The 25,909-nt window shown below is 40.4% G+C and overlaps 1 protein-coding gene across 5 annotated transcripts in view; it reads left to right on the forward strand.

Moving 5' to 3' along the window:
* The window catches only part of LOC100148950 (formin), a 170,599-nt gene that overhangs the window by 88,053 nt on the left and 56,637 nt on the right, over positions 1-25,909 (forward strand). For all 5 annotated transcript variants that reach the window (XR_012393130.1, XR_012393131.1, XM_073927954.1 and 2 more), the window contains 3 exons: positions 204-910; positions 9,934-10,075; positions 22,564-22,651. Coding sequence is in view for 3 of the 5 variants with exons in the window: in XM_073927954.1 (XP_073784055.1) it covers positions 204-910; positions 9,934-10,075; positions 22,564-22,651 (937 nt within the window). In the remaining 2 variants the exon portion in view is untranslated. The remainder of the gene's footprint in view (positions 1-203; positions 911-9,933; positions 10,076-22,563; positions 22,652-25,909) is intronic.

Consider the following 25,909-nt stretch of genomic DNA (forward strand, 5'->3'; position numbering starts at 1 on the left):
GAATGTCAGTTTTAATAATCAATAATGGCTATTTTTAAAGTATAACGTACAATAAAGAGAAAAAAAAGGCAAGCGATCAGTCAAATGTGCAGAATCTGTGTCCGCGGTTACATTAATTAATATAATAACCTTATACTTGGCTGACACCTTGTACCTGGTCTGGTATTGAATTTCAGTCTTTGACTCTTGTATATTCCCCACAGGTGCAGCACCCGGTGCAGGAGCGCGGCGAGCTGCACGAGGTGTGTGTGTCCACTGAAGACGACCTGCCTCCCAGAAGCTTCCGCAATGTGTGTGTTCAGACTGACCGCGAGACCTTCATCAAAACCCCTGAGGGTGAAGAACCCAGACCAGCTCTGAACTCCAGCGCCAGCCTGCCCAAAAAACTCAACCTGGACTCCATCAGCATGAGTCTGGGTGTAGCTCTGCCCACTCCACCTCCTCTCCCTGGTAGCTCCGCCCCTCCTCCGCCGCCTTTACCTGGGGTTGCACATGCTCCGCCCCCACCTCCACCTCTTCCCGGAGCTCCACCTCCTCCACCTCTTCCCGGTAGCTCTGTCCCGCCTCCTCCACCTTTACCTGGGGTTGCACATGCTCCGCCCCCACCTCCACCCCTTCCCGGAGCTCCACCTCCTCCGCCACCCCCACCGGGTCTTCCCGGAGCTCCGCCTCCTCCTCCACCCCTACCTGGTTTTCCAGGAGCTCCGCCTCCTCCTCCACCCCCACCGGGCCTACCAGGAGCTCCGCCCCCTCCTCCAGGTCTCCCAGGAGCTCCACCCCCTCCCCCTCCTGCTTTCGGTGGTTTTGGATTCGGACAGGTGGCAGAGAAAGCTCCTCGTAAACCCGCTGTGGAGCCAGCCTGTCCCATGAAGCCGCTGTACTGGAACCGCATTCAGATTCAGGACAACAAGTAAGTCCTTCATTTTCAAAACAATCATTTACAATTCATATTAGCTCAGTTAAATGGACTACCTGTTGCCCAAAATGATCACTTTTCTCACCCTCATGTCATTCCAAAGCTGTTTGCCTTTTGCTTTTTACTCACGTGGGCCATATAATAAGATATTTAATATTTTAAATGATGCTGCTTAAAAGATTTCGGGCCCTATCCTACACATGGTGCGATGCAGTGCAGACATGATGCAAGTTTTTTTTTTTTGTTATTTGACATACATACTAAGGGTGTCACGATCCTCCAAATTCTCGATTCGATTACATTTTCGATTCTAAAGGCACGATTCGATTCGATTTTCAATTATGAATAATTAATTAATTAGTGACCAATTAATAATTTGTAGCCTACCGTTTAAACTACCTGACCTGGATGGTCTTTGTTTTACCCATAAACAAATCATACAGTAAATGAATAAAGGCAAGATACACACATAATTACCACCTGTCAATCACTTTTTCTGCGGGACTCGTGAATAGGCAGTGATCTGTGTCGTTATAATGGCGTCGGTAAAAAAAGACGCACAACCAACAGGAACCAGCCAACAGTATCTGAGGTGTTCGCTAAAATGACTAAGTACAAGTGAGTGAAAGATTGAACCTGGACCTGCTGTCTCGAGCGCATGGCTGTGTGTGCGTCTGTGTGGTCACGTGATGTGCATTTTCAGAGGTAGAGAGGAAGGAGGGCTGCTCAGAAATGCTACACGCCACTGTGGATGTCAAATCGTTGTCGTTCTAAAATGCCATTTAAAAACAAAGACAGTGTAAACAGGGTCTGAGTGTGTACTTTTCGCCAGCGGATTTGCAACGTGGGCGGGTGGAGGATCGCGATGCCGGTGTTGTCTATTGGAGGAACCGTACGTAATACGTACATAGCAGAGCTGTGTGTAAACTGTGTTTTTTTTTGTCGACAACACGAACGTTGTCAACATAACTCACTGGAAATCCAAAATGCTTCCACACCGCCGACTTCATTGAAAGAGGAGAGGGTTTAAGCTCTGTCGATGGGTCTCCTGCTTCTGCAGTTTAACAAGCACTTCAACAAGCCTGTTTTTTTCCCGCTTGGCAAGCCAAGCTGACGTGACATGGGGGCGTGGCAGCATCGACGATTCTATTTTTTGATTCGATAATCGAAATTGAGCATAAATTTCGATCGATTTCAATTAAAAATTGAAATCGTGACACCCCTAATACATACATGTTGCTTATTATGCACACAGGGATGCACAGCAGCACACTAAACATCTCAATTAAAATGTAAAATATTGTTATTGTTTACATAAATATAAAAACGCTACACCCTCTACATCTGCTTTAGCTCAGAGGGCTCTGGTGAATCTGTCTGGTTCTGTAGATGTGTTCAGTGTTTCCTCTTCCCTCCATGTGCATAGTGAATCTGACATACCGCAACTGCAACTTAGATTGTTGAAATAGAGCCTTTTGAGTGACTTAGAGTTGGCTATAAACAGTGTATATAAAAAAGAAAATCAAACACGGAGAGTCTAAAAACCCTTTTGTTTTAGGGACTACTTTCTTCCGCCATTCATTCACATCTGCAGCTGACATCAGAACAGCAGAAGCCGTTACTCATTCACTAACATCACTGTAGAGCTAGTGTTTGAATGATTCTCTAGCGTAATGTCTGAGGTGATGACAAAACAGCTGATTTTGCTCACATTTTAAGATTATACGGCTGAACTTGACATGAATACCCTCCGTCCACAGAGATATCTTCTTACAGTGTTACAGTCTACAGTATTTCTCTGTTGCAATCGGGATATCACAATAATTAACCCTGAAAAAAGCAACGCAATCACTACCAGACTGCTGTTGTGTTTAAGGAGGGGGTGTTCTACATGAGGTCTCTGAATAACACTGTTGAGAACCGGGTTAGGAAAGTAGCTGTATTAAAAAAGGCACTGTCCTTATAAATAAACTGCACAGTTGCAATCTATACAAGAGAGAGAGATCGACTCATATCACTAACCAGCTTATTAATGATTTGATCAGCTGTAGTTACAAAACACACAGTTTTAATCTTCTAAGAAGGGCTTATTATGTGGTCCTGCTGCAATCTTGTGGATAGGCTAATAATCGCTGACGCGCTGTCTCTCAGAAATGATAAATATTTAAAAATAGAAACTATCCTTTTAAATAAACTGCATAATTGCAATCTAAACAACTACATTCTTGACTAAATAAGCCTGTTGTCTGTTACCTGCAATATTTGTAGAGCTGTGGTGAGTTTATTGATCTGCTGTCACTCTATGTGGGCGGAGTACTACACGAAGGTGAAAAGGCTGTACGAGTGCTGTTGCAGAATATCACACTGCTATCAGCCAATCAGGTTCGAGAACCAGACAGAACTGTTGTATAAATATATATATACAGTAGGTTTAAACGTCTGCTAGACATGCCTTAAAGAACTGATAGCCCCATTTTAAAGGACTGATAGCTCCGCCCTAAACGGTTGATAGCCCCACCCCCTAAACGGTTGATAGCCCCACCCCAAAGGACTGAAAGCTCCACCATAAAGGCATTTCATGTCACCAGAAGTGAAGTCGTGTAATTTTCACTCTATAGACAATAAAGACAGTGGGGCCATTCTTCATCAGTGGAAACCTCAAGGCCACTGGATATTTGACATTGCTTCAAGATGGAGGTCTGCATTGGGACCCGACCAGATTTCTGCGGCGCGGGAATAAATTTCCGAATGAATCACGGGAGCGTTCGGTAACGGGTTTAATTTGGGACGGGAGCGGGCTGTCTAGCAATATCGCGCATAATGCTATGCGAATGAGAGAGAGAGAGCATTGCCTGTGTGTGTGCTTGGTGCTTGTGTGTGTGTATGTTAGTGTGCGCGCGCAAATGAGAGAGAGAGAGAGCTTTGCCTGTGTGTCTGCTTGGTGCTTGTGTGTGTGTATGTTAGTGTGCGCGCGCAAATGAGAGAGAGAGAGAGCTTTGCCTGTGTATGTGCTTGGTGCTTGTGTGTGTGTTAGTGTGCGCGCGCGAATGAGAGAGAGAGAGAGCTTTGTCTGTGTGTCTGCTTGGTGCTTGTGTGTGTGTTAGTGTGCGCGCGCGTGTATGAGAGAGAGAGAGAGAGCTTTGTCTGTGTGTGTGTGCTTGGTGCTTGTGTGTGTGTTAGTGTGCGTGCGCGTGTATGAGAGAGAGAGAGAGAGAGCTTTGTCTGTGTGTCTGCTTGGTGCTTGTGTGTGTGTTAGTGCGCGCGCGCGTGTATGAGAGAGAGAGAGAGAGAGCTTTGTCTGTGTGTGTGTGCTTGGTGCTGTGTGTGTGTGTGTGTTTATACAGACAGCTTGGCTGTCTGGACTGTATAGCTGAGTGGTTTTCGGTTTTGTTCTCCCCCGCTCTTTAGCGGGATCGGGCGCGGCGGGCAGAAAACGGGGCGGGTCGGGCAGCGGGACAACAAATTCTTAATATAAGCGGGAGCGGTCGGGTTCGGGCTAAAACCTGGCGGGTGCGGGCGGGAGCGGGATTCAAAATTTAGTCCCGGGCAGATCTCTACTTCAAGATGATGTGTTTCCCTCTTTATGCACTGAAGCCGGCACGCTCCCTGAGTTTCTCCAGCAAGATGGTGCACCACCACATTGTGGGTGTCAGGTCTGAGCATTCCTAGATCAACAGTTTCCTGAAAAGTGGATTGGTCGTCGTGGGCCAGTTGAATGGCCCCCAAGGTCTCCCGATCTGACCCCCTTAGACCATCTTTGGGGTCATCTGAAGGCAATTGTCTGTGGTGTGAAGACACAAGATATGCAGCACCTGAAACTACGGATACTGGAAGCCTGTGCTGGCATTTCTCCTGCGGTGTTGCTATCAGTGTGTGAAGAGCAGGAGAAGAGGGCTGCATTGATGATCCAACACAACGGGCAGCACATTGAACACATTTTAGAAGTGGTCAGAAACTTGTAAATAACTCATCAAAGAGTAAAGTTAGGTTAAAACCACCCATATTGAAAAGTTTGCCCCCTCACATATACTAATGTGCCACAAACAGGACGCTAATATCATCAACCATTCTCATTTTATTAAGGTGCATCCATATAAATGGCCCGCCCTGTACATTAGATTAGTCAGTACTAAAAGAACTGGAACTAATCTAACAAAACAACTGAAGACCACAGTCCAAAATTACTACACACAATTGAATATGTTAAATAGATATGTTAATAAGCAGGAAAATCAAGATTAACATTATAAAAAAAAGGTTTTTGCAATAACTCAGTGTATTTGTATTTCTAAAGATGTTTGGTGACCAGACTCTTATTTTAATGCATATGACTGTTTAATGAAACCCTAAATGCACCCAAGTATATTGTATAGAAATGAATAACAATATTAATTTTCAAAAGGGGAACAGTTCTCGTTTATGCTGAGCGCTGCATATGAAAGTCAGATATATTATCTGAACTCTGTTGTCTTTCTTTAAATAGAAGCTCGGTGGGGAGGAGGCTGCTGGGATACGTACTGTATCACCTTATCATGCTGTATTGTCTGAAATAAGTTTTTCCTTGAGGATAAAGAAGTGTAAACTCAGATAGTGAAGCAGTTTTAGGACTGTTTGTGTTGCTCGTGTTTCTTAGCAATGACAGAAAGCAAACAGATTCATGCACAGTTACGACACTGCAGGCTGAGAGAATCAGTCATACAGGAAACACGGATAAAAATACTGCAGAAATTACTTTTCTTAGGTTTTTTCTCTTTTGCTTTCGGTCCGAATATCAAAAATTTCTTAAATCAAGAAGCATTTTCTAGACGAGCACAATGTAACGAAGTGGCTGACACAGAGGGATCCATTTGCAGTATTTTTATTAAACACAGTTTAATAAACAATAGCACACAGATGTTGTGCGTGCGCAAACTCGCATCAAACACAGTATATGTAGTCGCTTGGCTGGCGGCAGGTAAACACAGGATGAGTATGCAGGCATGGGTCAGAGGCAGGCGGCTAGTATCAAAGACAGTAATCAGGCTAGAGTTCAAAGGCAGGTGGCTAGGATCAAAGTCAGGATTCAGGCTGAAGTATAAGGCAGGCGGCAGGCAAGACTTGGTCAATAAACGAAGCAGGATCACAACAGGAAGGCAGATAAGGATGAGAACGCTCAGTAGTGTTAGCCGGGGCAAAACAAGACTTCGCACTGAAGCAGCGTGTGAGTGCTGCTTATATGTGTGTGGAGTGTGATTGCTGGATGCGTGTCAGGTGTGTCTGCAATCAGTGTACATGGATGACGTAATGTTAATAGTCTGGTAATGATGACCTCTGCTGGCCAGCGAGGGGAATGACCGAGTCGGTGACACACAACATATTGTCTTGTTTTTTTAAATAATGAGTCAAAATTATGTGAGTTTTTCCTCTAAACAAGCTAAATAATCTTTTTTTCCTTCTTCTGACATAAGATTATTTTGCTTACACCATTGTATCCCATTAGTTAAAACAAATATAAAAAAGATGAGGTACTGGTTGTTTTGCCTGATAAAAGGGTTATTTTCAGAAATGTTTCGCTCTTTTACAACTTTATTTCTCACCATGATATGTGAGAGCGCTGGACAACAGAGTTGAGGGATGAGGCATTTAGGGAACCCAGAGTTGTGGTCAATAAACAGGCAAATGGTAAATACAGGCAGAAAACAATGTAAACAAACAGAACAAAGCAAGGGTCAAATACGGCAAGGCAAGGGAAACGCATCGTAATGTTCACAATACAGTATAACAAGACTCAGCAACTGGTGTGTGTGTGTCTGTGCTGCTTTTAAAGTCTATGTAATCAGTTCTGAGCAGCTTTAGCTGTGTGTGTTAGCCGGAACAGGTGTGAGTGTGTGGTGCATGACAGGATTTGTAGTCCATATGGTGACAGATTTGAAGTTCTGAGTCATTCCCAGCGATCTACAAGCCTGGATCGCTGGTGATTGTGACATATTTATTATATTGTTTTTTTTATATTAGGGTGATGCGGTGGCGCAGTATGTAGTAGCAAGAAGGTAGCTAGTTCAAGCCTCGGCTGGGTCAGTTGGCATTTCTGTGTGGAGTTTGCATATTCTCTCCGTGTTGGCGTGGGTTTCCTCCTGGTGCTCCGGTTTCCCCCACAGTCCAAGCACATGCCGTATAGGGGAATTGGTCCATAGTGTATGTGTGGGAATGAGTGTGTATGGATTTTTCCCAGTGATGGGTTGCAGCTGGAAGGGCATCTGCTGTGTAAAACATATGCTGGATAAGTTGGTGGTTCATTCCGCTGTGGCAACCCCAGATTAATAAAGAGTTGATCCTAAAAAGAAAATGAGTGAATGAATGAATAATTATTACTTAATTGTTCAACAGGGTGTCCGCGGGGTAGTAAAGTGTTGTAAATGAAGTTAGCCAGAATTAAGGGCTTTAAAAAGTATTAAAAAGTAATAAACGTCATCTGACGAGGTGTTACATTTTCCAGCCCAATGTTTTGAGTTAAGTGCAGACCTTTATTCCAAATTTTGCCTGGATTTATTTATATGTTGAGAGTAGGATCTGAGCGATATCATGTGAGGTGGTGTTCGTTCACGTGCGCACTGAAACAAACTGGGTACCGGCTCGCTTACTGCCAAACATAAAGGCGAGCTCACTTTCGTTCTTTAACTAAATTAAAATATGGGAAAATGCACGTTTTCAGACCTCTGGCTGGAGAACTCAAGATTTAAAGACTGGTTTAGGCCTGTAGTTGGCAGCAGCCGTGAGGCTTATTGCTACGTCTGCAAGAAGACGATTAATATGACCTCACACGCATCACGCAGTGCCTGTGATTATGACTCTTTTATCAATCATTTTTTTCCGCAATTGACAGCAAGAACAAACATAGTAGTGTTGTCTGATTGACAAGCAGCACCTAATTATGTTCAAAAGAATTTTAAATGCCAAATGGGATGAATTTATACCCCATTTCAAAAGGAAAACAATCTACACAGCAATAAGTGCAGTGTGTGGGTGAGAGGGGGCAGTGTTTCAATGGGATCTGGTTGTGTTGCCAGTAACTGCCAGTGTTGCTGTATTGTTACCAATTATGACAGTTAAAGTAACTAGGTTGATATTTTTAAAAATTAGTCTAGTATTTTGGACATTTTTTGTGCGTTTGGGCGGGTTTTGGACAGCTTTTTACGGAATCCTGGAAGGGACGTGGTGGAGGAGAAAAAAATTGGCTGGGTGAAAAAAAAAAAATGGGTGAAAGAAAAAAATGGGTGGGAGGAAAATATATATTTCTAAGTTTTTGCGTTCCCTCGCAAAGTTTTGCGTTATCTAGCAAAGATGTTTTGCGTTCTCTTGCAAAACTGTTTCTCCACAAACACTTCCTGTTCACTTCACTTATGTAAACCCTCCCGTTTTTGCAGAAATTCTCCCATATTTTACCATTCTGCCCCACTCCCTTTACATTAAATCTGTGCGTCGATCGTCGCCTTTCACTTTGCAACCTCTGAACCAGCGAATGCATGTATAAGCGCTGACTGACAGACGCGCTCCGTACAATAAACTCACTTGTTTGATAACAGAAGTGTCCCTTTAAATGGCTCGTACAGAAGCTGGTCTGGAATCAGTTTATTGTATGGAGCGCGTCTGTCAGTCAGCGCTTATACATGCATTCACTGGTTCAGAGGTAGCATATGAAAGGCAATGATCGACGCACAGTAATGTAAAGAAAGAGGGGTAGAATGGTAAAATACGGGAGAATTTCGGCAAAAACGGGAGGGTTAACGTGAGTGAAGTGAACAGGAAGTGTTTGTGCGAGATAACGCAAAAACTTAGAAATATATATTTTCCTCCCACCCATTTTTTTCTTTCACCCATTTTTTTTTTTTCACCCAGCCATTTTTTTTCTCCTCCACTACGTCCCTTCCGGGGTTTCGTAGCTTTTGGGCTATCAACGAGCCCCTAAATCTGGAAACACTGGTGGTAGTTTGGTAACAGAGCCACGATGTCAACACAGAATCTATCGGCACAGCTACTATGAGTGTATATTCTATGTATATACACACATACCTTCTATGTGTTATTTTATTAGACAGGAATCCAGAGGTGTAAGATACCTTACTGTAAAAATTACTCCATTACAAGTTACACCAATTCCAGTAAGCGTGTGTTTCCTCCGGGTGCTCCGGTTTCCCCCACAGTCCAAAGACATGCAGTACAGGTGAATTGGGTAGGCTAAATTGTCCGTAGTGTATGAGTGTGTGTGAATGTTTCCCGGAGATGGGTTGCGGCTGGAAGATCGTCCACTGTGTAAAAACTTGCTGGATAAGTTGGCGGTTCATTCCGCTGTGGCGACCCCGGATTAATAAAGGGACTAAGCTGACAAGAAAATGAATGAATAGTGAATGCAAATATACAAATTGGCATGTGTATGTGCAGGTATATTACTATATACAGCGTTATATGTGCAGCTGTTATGTGCAAATTGGCATGTAAAGTGTGTTGTTAAATAAGTGTATATGTGTATGAAAGTGTACGGCAAGTAGTGATGTTGGTTCCACAGTTATCATCATCTTGTGTTGGTGAGATGGATTGCCTGAGGGAAGAAACTGTTTCTGTGTGGGCTGTTCTGGTGCGCAGTGCTCTGTAGCGTCGACCAGAGGGTAACAGCTCAAAGAGGCAGTGTGCTGGGTGTGAGGGGTCCAGAGTGATTTTGGCTGCCCTTCTGCTCGCTCTGGATAAGTGGAGTTCTTGTAGAGTAGGGAGGGTTGTGCCAGTGATTCCCTCAGCAGTCCGAACTATTCGACGTAGTCATCGAAGGTCAGATTTGGTAGCTGAGCTAAACCAGACAGTTATTGATGACTGATTTAATGCTGGAGGTGTAGAGCAGTTTGGGAGGTTGCACTTCCTCAGCTGATGAAGAAATTACAGCCTTTGTTGAATGCTAAATGAGCGTTTAACAAGCATTAAGTTTGCCGTGCTATCTGACCTATCTACAGCATTTCATGAGTGTGTGTGTGTGTGTGTGTGTTTTACAGTAATAATACACTCTGGAGTTCACTGGAAGAGCCTGATATCATAAACACCACAGAGTTTGAGGAGCTGTTCTCCAAAGCAAACCTTCAGGCCAAGAAAAAGCCGCTGTCGGACACGTACGAGAAGAAAAACAAAGCCAAAAAGGTACGTCACACACACATCTCATCATCAAACACAATGCACTGCTCAGATAAATGATCAGAATAGTGCTGTTTAATCATTAATCTTGACCAATAATAGAAATAAACACTTTTAAACGTGTAGATACATATGCAAATCTCTGTTTTTAATATATTTTACAATCCTCCATCAACTGTTGGGCAGGGTCAGATCAGATCAGATGGACGTGTGTGTGTGTGTGTGTGTGTGTGTGTGTGTTAGCTGCTGTTGTGACAGTAATGACTGAAAGTGCAGGTCAGCACTGGTGTGGCGTCCAAGAAGTTAAAAATTCAGTCTGGACCAAAACCAGTCCAGACACACACACTGATCAATCAGAAGGGGCTCCACATCACTGTGTGTGTGTGTGTGTGTGTGAGAGAGAGAGAGAGAGAGAACGTATTTATGTGACAGTACGTGTGTGAGAGAGATTGTGTGTGTGGCTGTGTTAGTTTTTTAATATGTATGAGAGAGTTTGTGTGTATGATGTTTGTGTACGACTGATTGCGTGTGTGAGTTTGTGTGTATGATGTTTGTGTACGACTGATTGCGTGTGTGAGTTTGTGTGTATGATGTTTGTGTACGACTGATTGTGTGTGTGAGTTTGTGTGTATGATGTTTGTGTACGACTGATTGCGTGTGTGAGTTTGTGTGTATGATGTTTGTGTACGACTGATTGCGTGTGTGAGTTTGTGTGTATGATGTTTGTGTACGACTGATTGCGTGTGTGAGTTTGTGTGTATGATGTTTGTGTACGACTGATTGCGTGTGTGAGTTTGTGTGTATGATGTTTGTGTACGACTGATTGCGTGTGTGAGTTTGTGTGTATGATGTTTGTGTACGACTGATTGTGTGTGTGAGTTTGTGTGTATGATGTTTGTGTACGACTGATTGCGTGTGTGAGTTTGTGTGTATGATGTTTGTGTACGACTGATTGCGTGTGTGAGTTTGTGTGTATGATGTTTGTGTACGACTGATTGCGTGTGTGAGTTTGTGTGTATGATGTTTGTGTACGACTGATTGCGTGTGTGAGTTTGTGTGTATGATGTTTGTGTACGACTGATTGTGTGTGTGAGTTTGTGTGTTAGTGCATTTAGTGTGTGTTTGTTTGAGTGTGCGTGTGATTTTACGCATGTGTGTGTATCTGTGTGACTGGGTGTGAGAGTGTATGAGAGAGTTTGTGTGTGTAAGACAACTGTAAGTGTATGTGTGTTCACTGTGTGTTCGTGTGTGTGTATGTCTGAGCATTTGTGACTGTGTGTTCATTGTGTGTGTTTGTTTGTGTGAATGTGTCCGAGTGCCTTTGTGTTTGTACTGTATGTGTGTATGTGTTCAGTGTGTTTGCATTAATAAGTGTGTGTGTGTGTTCAGTGCGTGCCCTTCTTGTAGGTCAATCATTAGTAAGTCACCGTTGTTAGTAGAGTCGTCCAGTTTTTAGTATGTCCTCAGTGTGATCTTGACTTATTTGAAATTCTTCAATGCGGCGCTGCAAGAATTTTGTCAGATAACCTATTCCCAACTCAAATTACTCGGGTAAGATTCGAACTCGGGTCGGTGGCGTCGTAACGCATCGTGCTGACCACTGGACCACTATGTCACTGTTACTCTTTTCACCACAGTATTACTTTCTATTGATGGCTTAATCTTTTTCTCCCCTTTGTGGATTTTTTATCTTGTTATGTCAGATGTATTAATGTAGTGAATCATCTGATCTTCATTGAGCAGGTGTAATATTCGTTAATATTAATTATTCGAATTCTTATATTCACTAAGGTGCCGCTGTTTAAGGGTCGAATGATAGTTACGTCATCATTAACCTGCAGGCTGCATTTTGCTCTAGGGGCAGCGAGAAAATCAATAAAAAGAGCAGAGCTGCAGCAAAATAATCAATAAAAGAGTGAGGCTATGGTCAAATACATAAATAAACCAAAAAAGTGTGACTGCTGAGAGTGCAAGCAGCTAGGGACACCAAAAAATGGACCGGCCCACCGGGAATTCTTCCGGTCCTCCCGATCAGCCAATCCTGGCCTGCATAACACAACATACCACAACACAACACAACACAACAAAACACATATTGAAACATACAGTAACATAACATGACATCATAAAACATAACATAACCCATAACACAACACAACACATAACATAACACTTATCGAAACATACTGTAACATAACATAACATCATAAACCATAACATAACCCATAACACAACACAACACATAACACAACACTTATCGAAACATACTGTAACATAACATAACATCATAAACCATAACATAACACACGATAGCATAACTCATATCGAAACATACAGTAACATAACAGAACATCATAAAACATAACACAACACAATACAACACAACACATAACACAACATAACACATATCGAAACATACAATAACATAACTTTAAAAAACATAACACAACACAACAACTATCGAATCATACAGTAACATAACATAACATCATAAAACATAACACAACACATAACACAACACATAACACAACACGACACAATACAACACAACACAACACATAACACAACATAACACTTGTCGAAACATACAATAACATAACATCATAAAACATAACATAACACATAACACAACACATATCGAAACATACAGTAACACAACATAACACATAACACAACACAACACATATCGAAACATACAGTAACACAACATAACACATATCGAAACACACAGTAACAAAACATAACAACATAAAACATAACATAACACAACACATAACACAACACAATACAACACAACACATAACACAACACAACACAACACAATACAACACAACATATAACACAACATAACACTTGTCGAAACATACAATAACATAACATCATAAAACATAACATAACACACAACACAACACATAACACAGCACAACACAACATAACACATATCGAAACATACAGTAACATAACAACATTGTAAAACATGACACAACACATAACATAACACAACACAATACAACACATAACACAACACAACCCAACATAACACATATCGAAACATACTGTAACATAACATAACATTATATAAAATAACACAACACATAACATAACACAACACAATACAACACATAACACAACACAACCCAACATAACACATATCGAAACATACTGTAACATAACATAACATTATAAAACATAACATAACACATAACATAACACAACACAATACAACACATAACACAACACAACCCAACACAACATAACACATATCGAAACATACAGTAACATAACATCATAAAACATAACATAACACATAACACAACACAACATAACACATATCAAAACATACAATAACATAACATCATAAAACATAACACAACACAATACAACACAAAACATAACACAACACATAACATGACACAACACAATACAACACAAAACATAACACAACACATAACATGACACAACACAATACAACACAACACATAACACAACATAACATAACCCATATCATAAAGTAACATAACATAACATAACACAAAACATACAATAACACAACACAACATATCACACAACATAACACATAACATACAGTAACATAACATAACACATAAAATAGAGTAACAACATAACATACACCTGACCAACATTGACAACACACATAGTGTTGCTTTACATCTGTCGCTATTGGGACGCACAGCTGTCTGTAGCTCCGCCCTCTTCTGAAAACACCACAATCTCATTTGCATTTAAAGCAACAGTCACCAAAACGCTACAATTAGGATCAAAGCCTGAAAGGGTCAGTTTCAGAGAGCTGGAGAACATTATCAGTGTGCTATTCTCAGCTCAAACACACACACACACACACACACACACACACTCTCTAGACACAGCAGATACGCATTTACGTCTTGTGAAAGGGGCAGAATATGTAGGTCTTCTTTTTAAAAGATTTTCATACGTGCAAAAAGATGAATAGGTGCTGGAACTCTCTCGCTCTCGTCCTGGCAGAAGGATGCAATTTCTGAAAGACTGAATAAACACAGGCGACACATTCACAGCTCCGTCATTTCTGCATGTTTACACTTTGTGAATCACCGTTCTGAGAAACTGAGCTCCAGGAACAGGAACAATGTCCTGACGGTGCACGTTTGCAGATCTGACGGGCCGACAGCGAGAGCTGGGTGTGTGTCGGGACATGATCAATAACTGATCAATATTGATCAATACTGTCTCATGTGTGGCGTCTCGCCTCTGAGCTCAGAGTGATGACAGAGCAGACGGTGTGTGTTCACATGTGCAGATAATGCTGTTCTTACTCAGAGCTTTGGTCCTGTTTCTAGTACAAATATCCAAAAGGTCTTTAATCAAGAAGCATTTTCTAGAAGAGCCAAAAAATGTGTTTTGTTTTCAGAATTAATGAGTCAAAATTTAGAGAGTTTTTAATTAAAACAAGCAAAATGGGGTACGAAAAATAATGCTATTCTAAAGCAAATACAGGATTATTTCTCTTCCCCCATTAGCAGATTATTTTGTTTGTTTTTAAGCATGTGAATTTAAGCATGTGTGTATTAATTTTTATGTTCTAATAATACCTAAATAATTATGAATGAAAATCTGGATTATTTACTAATTAGTTCCTAACTTTTTAGAAGTTCACTTTATTAGGTACACCTTACTAGTACCGGGTTGGAGCCCTTTTGCTTTCAGATCTGCCTTAATCCTTCATGGCAGAGATTCATCAAGTTACAGGAAATATTCCTCAGAGATTTTGCTCCATATTGTCATGATAGCATCACACAGTTGCTGCAGATTTGTCGGCTGCACATCCATGATGCCAATCTCCCGTTCCACCACATCCCAAAGCTGCTCTATTGGATTGAGCTCTGGTGACTGTGGAGGCCATTTGAGTACAGTGAACTCATCGTCATGTTCAAGAAACCAGTCTGAGATGATTGAGCTTTATGACATGCTGCGTTATCCTGCTGGAAGTAGCCATCAGAAGATGGAGACACTGTGCTCATAAAGGGATGGACATGGTCAGCAGCAATACTCAGGTAGGCTGTGGCGTTGATGCTCAATTGGTACTAATGGACCCAAAGAAAATCTCCCCCACACCATTACACCACCACCACCAGCCTGAACCGCTGATACAAGGCAGGATGATCCATGCTTTCATGATGTTGAGGCCAAATTGTGAGCCGAGCATCCGAATGTGTCAGCAGAAATGGAGACTCATCAGAGCAGCAACGTTTCTCCAATCTTCTATTGTCCAGTTTTGGTGAGTCTGTGTGAATTGTAGCCTCAGTTTCCTGTTCTTAGCTGACAGGAGCGGCACCCGGTGTGCTCTTCTGCTGCTGTAGCCCATCCGCCTCAAGGTTGGACGTGTTGTGTGTTCAGAGATGCTCTTCTGCAGAGCTCGGTTGTAACGAGTGCTTATTTGAGTTACTGTTGCTGGAACCAGTCTGGCCATTCTCCTCTGGCATCAACAAGGCATTTGCGCCCACAGCACTGCCGCTCACTTCATATTTCCTCTGTTTCTCTGTAAAGCCTAGAGACGGTTGTGCGTGAAAATCCCAGTAGATCAGCAGTTTCTGAAATACTCAGAGCAGCCCGTCTGGCAGCAACAACCATGCCATGTTCAAAATCTCCTAAATCCCCTTTCTTCCTCATTCTGATGCTCGCTCTGAACTGCAGCAGATCCTCTTGACCTACATGCCTAAATGCAGTGAGCTGCTGCCATGTGATTGGCTGATTAGACATTTGCATTAACGAGCAGTTGGTCAGGTGTACCTAATAAAGTGGCCGAGTGTTTTGCCTGAAAATGATATATATTATTATTATTATTAATATATTTATGTATTTATATAATTTGTATCATAAACACTTATATTATTTCAAAATATAAACAAACATTTTCTCAAATATACCGTATGCATGTGTGTGTTATGAATACATAATATAAACAGTACACACACATATTATGTCAAAACAAACGTTTATTTTGGATGCGATTAATCTTTGCCTAGTACTATTTTTAATATACTATTATAACAATTATTGTTATTATTATTATTATAAATTTAAAAGAATGTTTAAGCCTCCAGGTCAGAGTCTGGTGAGGAAATCTGTGAGTGTTTGGAAAAGTGTGTGTGTGTGTGTGTGTGTGTGTGTGTGTGTGTGTGTGTGTGTGTGTGTGTGTGTTTTGATCTGTGCACACATTATGGAAATGACATGCTTGTGTGTGTTTGTGTGGTGTGTTTGTGCCGGACACATGTAGATAATATGGGAATTGCGCTCTTCAAAGTGTGTGGAAAGTCATCTATCAGCAGCGCGGCTCTCCCAAAAACACAATCAGTGGAGAATGAGTGCCGGGTCAAACACGCCGGATAATTCATGTCATGTGTAGAAACGCATCCGCTGCCTGAACCGCTGGCGCCTTTTTCTACTTACCATTATCATATCAAAGCGCAGTGCGGATGACATTTACATGTACATTTACTCATTTAGCAGATGTTTTTATCCAAAGCGACTCACACTGCAAAGTGAGTCGCTTCTTTCCTGTCCTCTCTGCTGCTGCTGCTGTGTTCTGGTGTGTCTCTGGTCTCCTGACGTCTCTGTAGCTCTATAAAGTATGTAAACATCACACAGGCAGATGAATCATTATTAATTTGCAGCGTGAACTGTAATAATGCTTCTTAAACAAACTGACGTTTTTATAGTTTTTACCTTGGAGCCTTTAGCGCTGCGTGTCCTTTGTTCATCTGTTCTGGGAAACGCTTAACTTCTGACCGTACGTTCACAGAATTGAGGCACTTTTGTGTTGGAAATTCCAGAAATCAGACTTCACCTCATGGAACAATGCAATAATAATGTTTAATGTGGTGGCTACTTGGTGTACTTTAAAAATGGGATTTGTTTATAATTGTTGAGTTGTCCAATGCGTTTAGTAGCTTTCCAAGACAGCAGCAGGTACTCAGAGAATGTTCTTAAATAAACTTTCCATCATTTTCCATTTCTATTTCTACTATTAGCAAAGTTCAGGATGTGTGAATCATTCCTGACTAACACACAGATTTTAGAGATGACTAATCTGACAATGTTTGAACATTTAAAACAGCCAGCACTGATGTATTAGCAAAAATGTGGCGTCTTTCATTTAACTTAATTTCTCATATTTGACTCATTCTAGAATAACAGGCACAGTTCAAACATTTTTCCTTTATTTTACTTAAACTGGAATAATATAAAAGCAAATGTGTAATTTACAGTAACCTAAATCCATCATTAATGTACAATAATGTACAATAATAATGTACAAAAATGCTTAAATATGACAGGGAACATCTGTTACTAATTGTTTTGTTATTGTTCAAATAATAGTTATTTTTTAAATGACGATAACAGAGTTGACAATAGCAGAGTTGTTGGTAGCAGAATTGACAGTAACAGAGTTGAAAGTAACAGAGATGACGATAATAGAGTTGATGGTAGCAAAATTGGCAGTAACAGAGTTGACAATAATAGAGTTGATGATAACAGAGTTGACGATAACAGAATTGATAGTAACAGAGTTGACGATAGCAGAGTTGATGATAACAGAGTTGACGATAACAGAGTTGACGATAACAGAATTGATTGTAACAGAGTTGACGATAGCAGAGTTGATGATAACAGAGTTGACGATAACAGAGTTGACGATAACAGAATTGATTGTAACAGAGTTGACGATAACAGAGTTGACGATAACAAAGTAGACAGTAACAGAGTTGATAGTAAGAGTTGACCATAACAGAGTTGATAGTATCAGAGTTGACGATAATAGAGTTGACGGTAAAAGTTGATAGTATCAGAGTTGATGATGATAGAGTGACCATAACAGAGTTGACTATATCAGAGTTGACGATAACAGAGTTGATGATAACAGAATTGATAGTAACAGAGTTGACGATAACAAAGTAGACAGTAACGGAGTTGATAGTAAGAGTTGACGATAACAGAGTTAATGGTTGCAGAGATGGCAGTAACAGGGTTGACCATAACAGAGTTGATAGTATCAGAGTTGACGATAATAGAATTGGCGGTAACAGTTGATAGTATCAGAGTTGATGATGATAGAGTGACCATAACAGAGTTGATGATAACAAAGTAGACAGTTACAGAGTTGACAATAACAGAGTTGACCATAACAGAGTTGATAGTATCAGAGTTGATGATAGTAGAGTTGACGATAATAGAGTTGAAGATAGCAGAGTTGATAGTAAGATTTGACAATAACAGTTGACGATAACAGAGTTAATGGTAGCAGAACTGGCAGTAACAGAGTTGACTACAACAGAGTTGACGATAACAGAGTTGATAGTAACAGACTTGACTATAACAGAGTTGACGATGATAGAGTTGACTAACAGAGTTGATGATTACAGAGTTGTTGATAGCAGAATTGACGATAACAAAGTTGATGATAATAGAGTTAATGATAACAGAGTTGATGATAACAAAGTAGAGAGTAACAGAGTTGACTATAACAGTTGACGATAACAGAGTTGATGGTTGCAGGGTTGACCATAGCAGAGTTGATGATAACTGAATTGACAATAATAGAGTTGACGATAACAGTTAATGGTAGCAGAACAGGCAGTAACAAGAGTTGACTGTAACATAGTTGACCATAACAGAGTTGATAGTATCAGAGTTGACAATAACAGAGTTGACGATAACAGATTTGACGATAACAGAGTAGACAGTAACAGAGTTGACTATAACAGAGTTGATAGTATCAGAGTTGATTATAATAGAGTTGACGATAATAGAATTGACCCTAACAGAGTTGATAGTAAGAGTTGACAATAACAGTTGACGATAACAGAGTTAATTGTAGCAGAATTGGCAGTAACAGAGTTGACGATAACAGCAGAGATGACAGTAACAGACTTGACTATTACAGAGTTGACGATGATAGAGTTGATTAAGAGAGTTGACGATTACAGAGTTGTTGATAGCAGAATTGATGATAACAGAGTTGATAGTATCAGAGTTAACGATAACAGAGTTAACGATAATAGAGTTAATGATAACAGAGTTGACGATAACAAAGTAGACAGTAACAGAGTTGACTATAATAGTTGACGATAACAGAGTTGACCATAGCAGAGTTGATGATAACTGAATTGACAATAATAGAGTTGACGATAACAGTTAATGGTAGCAGAACAGGCAGTAACAAGAGTTAACAGTAACAAGAGTTGACTATAACAGAGTTGACAGTAGCAGAGTTGATGATAACAGAGTTGACAATAATAGAGTTGATGTCGGCGCTAGTGGTGTATTGGTTAGTGTGTCGACACATGCACTCCGGTGCTCACGGCGACCCGAGTTCGATTCCGCCTTGCGGTCCTATGCCGATCCTTCCCCTCTCTCTGCTCCCCATGCTTTCCTGTCAATTCTCTACTGTCCTATCAAAAGGTGAAAACCCCTAAAAATAATTATTAAAAAATAAATAAAAATAATAATAGAGTTGAAGGTAACTGTTGGCGATAACTGAAACAACAATAACAGTGTTGACAGTAAAAGAGTTTTCGATTACTGATTCGACAATAATAGAGTTGACAATACCAGAGTTTATGATAACAGAGTTCAGTGAGTGAGTGAGTGTAGATGTGTTTTTGAGAGTCTCTGTGTGTGTCTATGACTGTTTGAGTGTGTGTGTTGTGTGCGAGTGTGGTTGTGTGTGTATGTGTGTGTGAGTATGATTATGTGTGTGTGAGTATGATTATGTGTGTATATGTGTACGTGTGTGTGTGTGTGTGTGTGTGCTGATCTCTGCTTGAATCTCTCCTCACAGTAGTAATGAACACACACTTCACCTGCTGTAATGTAATACTGACTTCTAAAGCCCCGTCGCGCTGGTTCCCACTGAACGCCACAGTAGCTTGTGCTCGTAACGCTCCGCCGCTACCTAATGAAGAAGACTGAAACATTAAGTTTTAGAGCGGGTCTTTAGCGTGCCAAAACCGTTGCGGCCTTTATGAGGGAATTCACTCATTAGTAATTGTGTCCATGTGTAGGTACAAATAAAAATCCTGTGAATTTATAGTTTGCTCTAAAATCTCCTCTGTGCTCGTCCAGACCTCAATGATGGACTTTTATTGTGTCGTTTCTGCAGTTTTTTTCTTCTCAGAGCTAATTGTGTGACAGTATTACACAAGAGCGCTCGAAGAAAAGCATAATTATGATAGTGTTAAAAGCAAGATCATTAAAACAGTTCTTTCCTAACCTGGAGTTGTGTTTTTATCTTCAACCTGTGCTGATTATTTATTTAAAAAGGACTGTAACCTGAGTATTTAGAAATATTTATTAAATGTATTGAATATACATTACCGGCCACTTTATTAGGTACACCTGTCCAACTGCTCTTTAATGCAAATTTCTAATCAGCCAATCACATGGCAGCAGCTCACTGCATTTAGGCATGTAGACATGGTCAAGACGATCTGCTGCAGTTCAGAGTGAGCATCAGAATGGGGAAGAAAGGGGATTTAAGAGACTTTGAATGTGACATGGTTGTTGGTTCCAGACGGGCTGCTCTGAGTATTTCAGAAACTGCTGATCTACTGGGATTTTCACGCACAACCATTTCTAGGGTTTACAGAGAAACAGAGGAAATATCCAGTGAGCGGCAGTTCTGTGGGCGCAAATGCCTTGTTGATGAGGGCAGAGGTCAGAGGAGAATGGCCAGACTGGTTCCAGCTGATAGAAAGGCAACAGTAACTCAAATAAGCACTCGCTACAACCGAGCTCTGCAGAAGAGCATCTCTGAACACACGTCCAACCTTGAGGCGGATGGGCTACAGCAGCAGAAGAGCACACTGGGTGCCGCTCCTGTCAGCTAAGAACAGGAAACTGAGGCTACAATTCACACAGACTCACCAAAACTGGACAATAGAAGATTGGAGAAACGTTGCTGATCTGATGAGTCTCCATTTCTGCTGACACATTCGGATGCTCGGCTCACAATTTGGCCTCAACAACATGAAAGCATGGATCATCCTGCCTTGTATCAGCGGTTCAGGCTGGTGGTGGTGGTGTAATGGTGTGGGGGAGATTTTCTTTGGGTCCATTAGTACCAATTGGGCATCAACGCCACAGCCTACCTGAGTATTGCTGCTGACCATGTCCATCCCTTTATGAGCACAGTGTCTCCATCTTCTGATGGCTACTTCCAGCAGGATAACGCAGCATGTCATAAAGCTCAATCATCTCAGACTGGTGAACATGACGATGAGTTCACTGTACTCAAATGGCCTCCACAGTCACCAGAGCTCAATCCAATAGAGCAGCTTTGGGATGTGGTGGAACGGGAGATTGGCATCATGGATGTGCAGAACTGTGTGATGCTATCATGTCAATATGGAGCAAAATCTCTGAAAAATGTTTCTAGTAGCTTGTTAAATCTCTGCCATGAAGGATTAAGGCAGTTCTGAAGGCAAAAGTGGTCCAACCCGGTACTTGTAAGGTGTACCTAATAAAGTGACCGGCTACTGTAATTAAATATGTAATTAATTATGGCTTTTATTGTTTTTTCTACATCTATGTTAAGCTGCTTTGACACAGTTAATAGTGTAGAAGCGCTATTGAAATAAAACTTTTTTGCCGTTATTTAGTGTTCATTTAATGTTTTAATAATCTAGAAAGCAAAAAACATGTTCTTGTTTTCAAAATATTTAGTGAAAATGTATTATTTTGCTTTCATCACTGGCAGATTATTTTGCTTGTTTTAAGGAAAAACTCCCTTAATGTTTCACTCATTATTTCTGAAAACAAAACAACCTTTTTTGCTTGTCCAGAAAATGCTTCTTGATTTAAGAATGTGTAGATATTTGGGATAGAAACAAGACAAAAACTAAGAGAGTATGTTTTGCATATTCTGCAGTGTGTGAGCTACAGTTGAAGTCAGAATTATTCGCCCTCCTGTGAATGTATTTTTTCTTTTATATTAAATATTTCCCAAATGATGTTGAACAGATTCAGGAATTGTTCACAGTATTTCCTTTAATATTTGTTCTTCTGGAGAAAGTCTGATTTGTTTTATTTCAGCTAGAATGAAAGCAAGTTTTAATTGTTTTAAACTCATTTAAGGTCAATATTATTGGCCCCTTCAGCAATATTAGTGTTGGATTGTCTCCAGAACAAACCACTGTTATACAATGACTTGCCTAATTACCCTAACTTTACCCTAATTACCCTAATGAAGCCTTTACATGTCACTTTAAGCTGAATACTAGTGTCTTGAAGAATATCTAGTCTAATGTTATTTACTGTCATCATGGAGTAGAGAAAAGAAATCAGTTATTAGACTTGAGTTATTAACACTATTATGATTAGAAACAGCAATTGGGGAAAAATATACAGGAGGGCGAATAATTCAGGCTTCAACTATGTGTTTATGTTGTTGTGCTGTTGAGTCTGTGTTCTTTAAGGTGTTTTGTCTGCTGTTGTAGATCATCAAGCTCTTGGATGGGAAGCGTTCACAGGCTGTGGGAATCTTAATATCCAGCCTCCACCTGGAGATGAAGGACATTCAGCAGGGTGAGCTCAGCATCATGGCATCTCTGTATTTTTGCCTACAGTACATGTGTGAGTGTGTACGTGTGTGTGTGAGAGAGTTTGTGTGTGTGCAGGTATATGTGTCTACATACAGTACCTGACAGGGGATTCTAATCTAATGAAGCACCTCATTTCGTTATAACTCACCCGTTACAAATAACTGCAACTCCCAGCAAAAATAACTGCAACTCCCAGCATGCACCTTGTGCACACCGGTTCCTGTTTTCCACTGATTGCAAACACACACAGCTGAAGATTCTGTCTCGGGATGGACGCTGACAACAATCCAAATGCAGGTTTATTACAAGAATGATCAGGCAGGCAGCGGTCAGCAGAGTCAAACAGATACACACAGAGAATCCAGAGTCGTGGTCAAGGAACAGGCGAATGTTTAGTATCAGTGGCAAGCTGTGTAAACAAACAGACAAGGCAGAGGTCAAGCTCGTTGTAATGTACACAGATAAACAAGACTCAGACCAGACGTGTGTAATCTTATATAGTCCTTGAATATGTCCATGAATGGCTTCAGCTGTGTGTGTTTGCAATCAGTGAAAAACAGGAACCAGTGTGTGCGAGGTGCATGCTGGGAGTTGTAGTTCTTTAATGTGTAATGCAACAGTTACTTTCCCTGGTCATTAGTTACTTTATAAATATGTAACTCAGTTACTAACTCGGTTCCTATTTGTGAGAAGTAGCTAGTAACTATAACTAATTACTCTTTTAAAGGAACATGCCACCAACACTAGTCCCAAATGGTTTTAAATGCTAGTAAAATTGAACTTAAACCTGTTTCACACAGCAAGCGTGAGCAGTAAGTGTATTTTGACGTCCATTTTAACAGATTAGAGCTTTCATACTGCATGATCGTCGCTGAAGCGGCAGTACCGCGATAGTTTCGGCGCTGGGTCTATTTTTGCCGCGCTTCTCACGCTCAATTAAAGTGACAGTGCATTGATAATGACCAAAACACATTGAATGACAGAAAAAAGTTGCAATTTTACCCAATAAATGCATCAATAACATCCACTGATTTATATATGGTCAATTAAATTAATTAAATGATTAAAAACGGCAACAAATATTTATTTAGGCCTGAACTACAAAACCATATGTAAAACAATTGTACTATTATTTTGCTTATCAGGGCTCAAAATGAACCTTTTTGCTTGGTAGCACTGGTGCTCCTAACTTTAAAAATGTTGGCGCATCAGCCTAAATTTAGTCGCACTTATAGGCACCGTTACTGCAAGTTTAATACAACATATTTAATGCATTTGAAATCAACACTAATCGAACCAACAAATATATATATATATATATATATATATATATATATATATATATATATATATATATAATTTTATATATATATATATATATATATATATATATATATATATATATATATATATATATGCAAGCGTGAGGAAAATATGTCTCAACAAAATCCCGTTATCACAAGAAAATAGATTTTATAACAGAACTGAGTGAGCAAAAGTTACACGGAGCGCTTACCGGCCCTGCACGCACTGCTTGACATGAATGAATGTGTTTACGGTATAACTGTGCTGTTCTCACAGGTGCTGTCTGATATTGCACTGATGCTTTTGACACATACTGTACCTTATTATATGCATACGTTATGTTAATAGCAATACTTTTCATGAAGAGTGATATTAGTTAACTCAGTGGAAGTCCATTTGTGATGGTGTATGTGGTGTTCAATTTGACAAATAGCTGCCACTTGCACGGCGGACAGCATCTGGTGATTATATGAAGGATTAAACAGAAGCTCTCGTGCTAGATGTGGCAAACAGTTACCTGAAAACTCCATCCCACAGACTTTTCATAGCGGACTTAAAGCCAATGGAAGTCTTTTACCCACTCTTGAAAAAGTGTAGATGGTGGATTAACATTCAGCACATGGTCACTAGTAAGATGTGTCATTATTTGTAACTTTAGATGGTTTCTAAAACTAAATCTGTCAAACTAAATCTCTCGCGGTAGCAGCTCTCTCTGTCATCCCAAGCCAGAAGGCATTGACTGAGTGATTGACAGCTGATATTTCAGTGCTAGAACAGTGGTGGGCCAATAAGAAGAGCGCGAAGGCGGGGCAAGCATTACAGACTTGGCTTTGTTTACTGCAGCAAGTTGACATGACAACTGTTTTAAACCAGTCCTGAGCGCTGCGTTTCCCGTTTCAAGTGCAGAGATGCATTCTACGTGAATGTCTCCCAAATCCGCGCATGTGGTGAACATTCTGCAGTAAAAACTGGTCGCACACAACAATTTTATGCACTCGTACACATGCTCCCAAATATATTTTGAGGTAGCAAAGATAAAATTCTGGGCGCATATGCGATCAAAATGGTCGCAATTTGAGCCCTGCTTAAGCTGCACACATCTTTGACCATGTATCAATATCATTAAACTATATTGTATAAATATTATAATAACTATAGACATACATCATCCTGATAATCTAAAACAAAACGGCGTGATATCACAGGTGCTTGTCTTCTGACCGAGTGCACCTGAAAAGACATAGGTGACACTCCTCATAGAGTGTGAGAAGCACACAGTTCTTTAGGATCTATTTAATTTGTAAGGTAAAGACTTGCAGGTTACAGAAACAGCATATGAGGAAGTTGCCGCGGGCCTTGGTGCAGATGAAATGTAAAAAAAGTGTATTGATAGATGGTTGGATGGATGGATGGATGGATGGATAGATAGGTAGGTAGGTAGGTAGGTCGATGGATAGATAGATAGATAGATAGATAGATAGATAGATAGATAGATAGATAGATAGATAGATAGATAGATAGATAGATAGATAGATAGATAGATAGATAGATAGATAGATAGATAGATAGATAGATAGATAGATAGATAGATAGATAGGTAGATGATGGATGGATGGATGGATGGATGGATGGATGGATGGATGGATAGATAGATAGATAGATAGATAGATAGATAGATAGATAGATAGATAGATAGATAGATAGATAGATAGATAGATAGATAGATAGATAGATAGATAGATAGATAGATAGATAGATGATGGATGGATGGATGGATGGATGGATGGATGGATGGATGGATGGATGGATAGATAGATAGATAGATAGATAGATAGATAGATAGATAGATAGATAGATAGGTAGATGATGGATGGATGGATGGATGGATGGATGGATGGATGGATGGATGGATGGATGGATGGATGGATAGATAGAT

Source organism: Danio rerio, chromosome 17 (genome assembly GCF_049306965.1).
Source record: "Danio rerio strain Tuebingen ecotype United States chromosome 17, GRCz12tu, whole genome shotgun sequence".
Taxonomy (NCBI): Eukaryota; Metazoa; Chordata; class Actinopteri; order Cypriniformes; family Danionidae; genus Danio; species Danio rerio.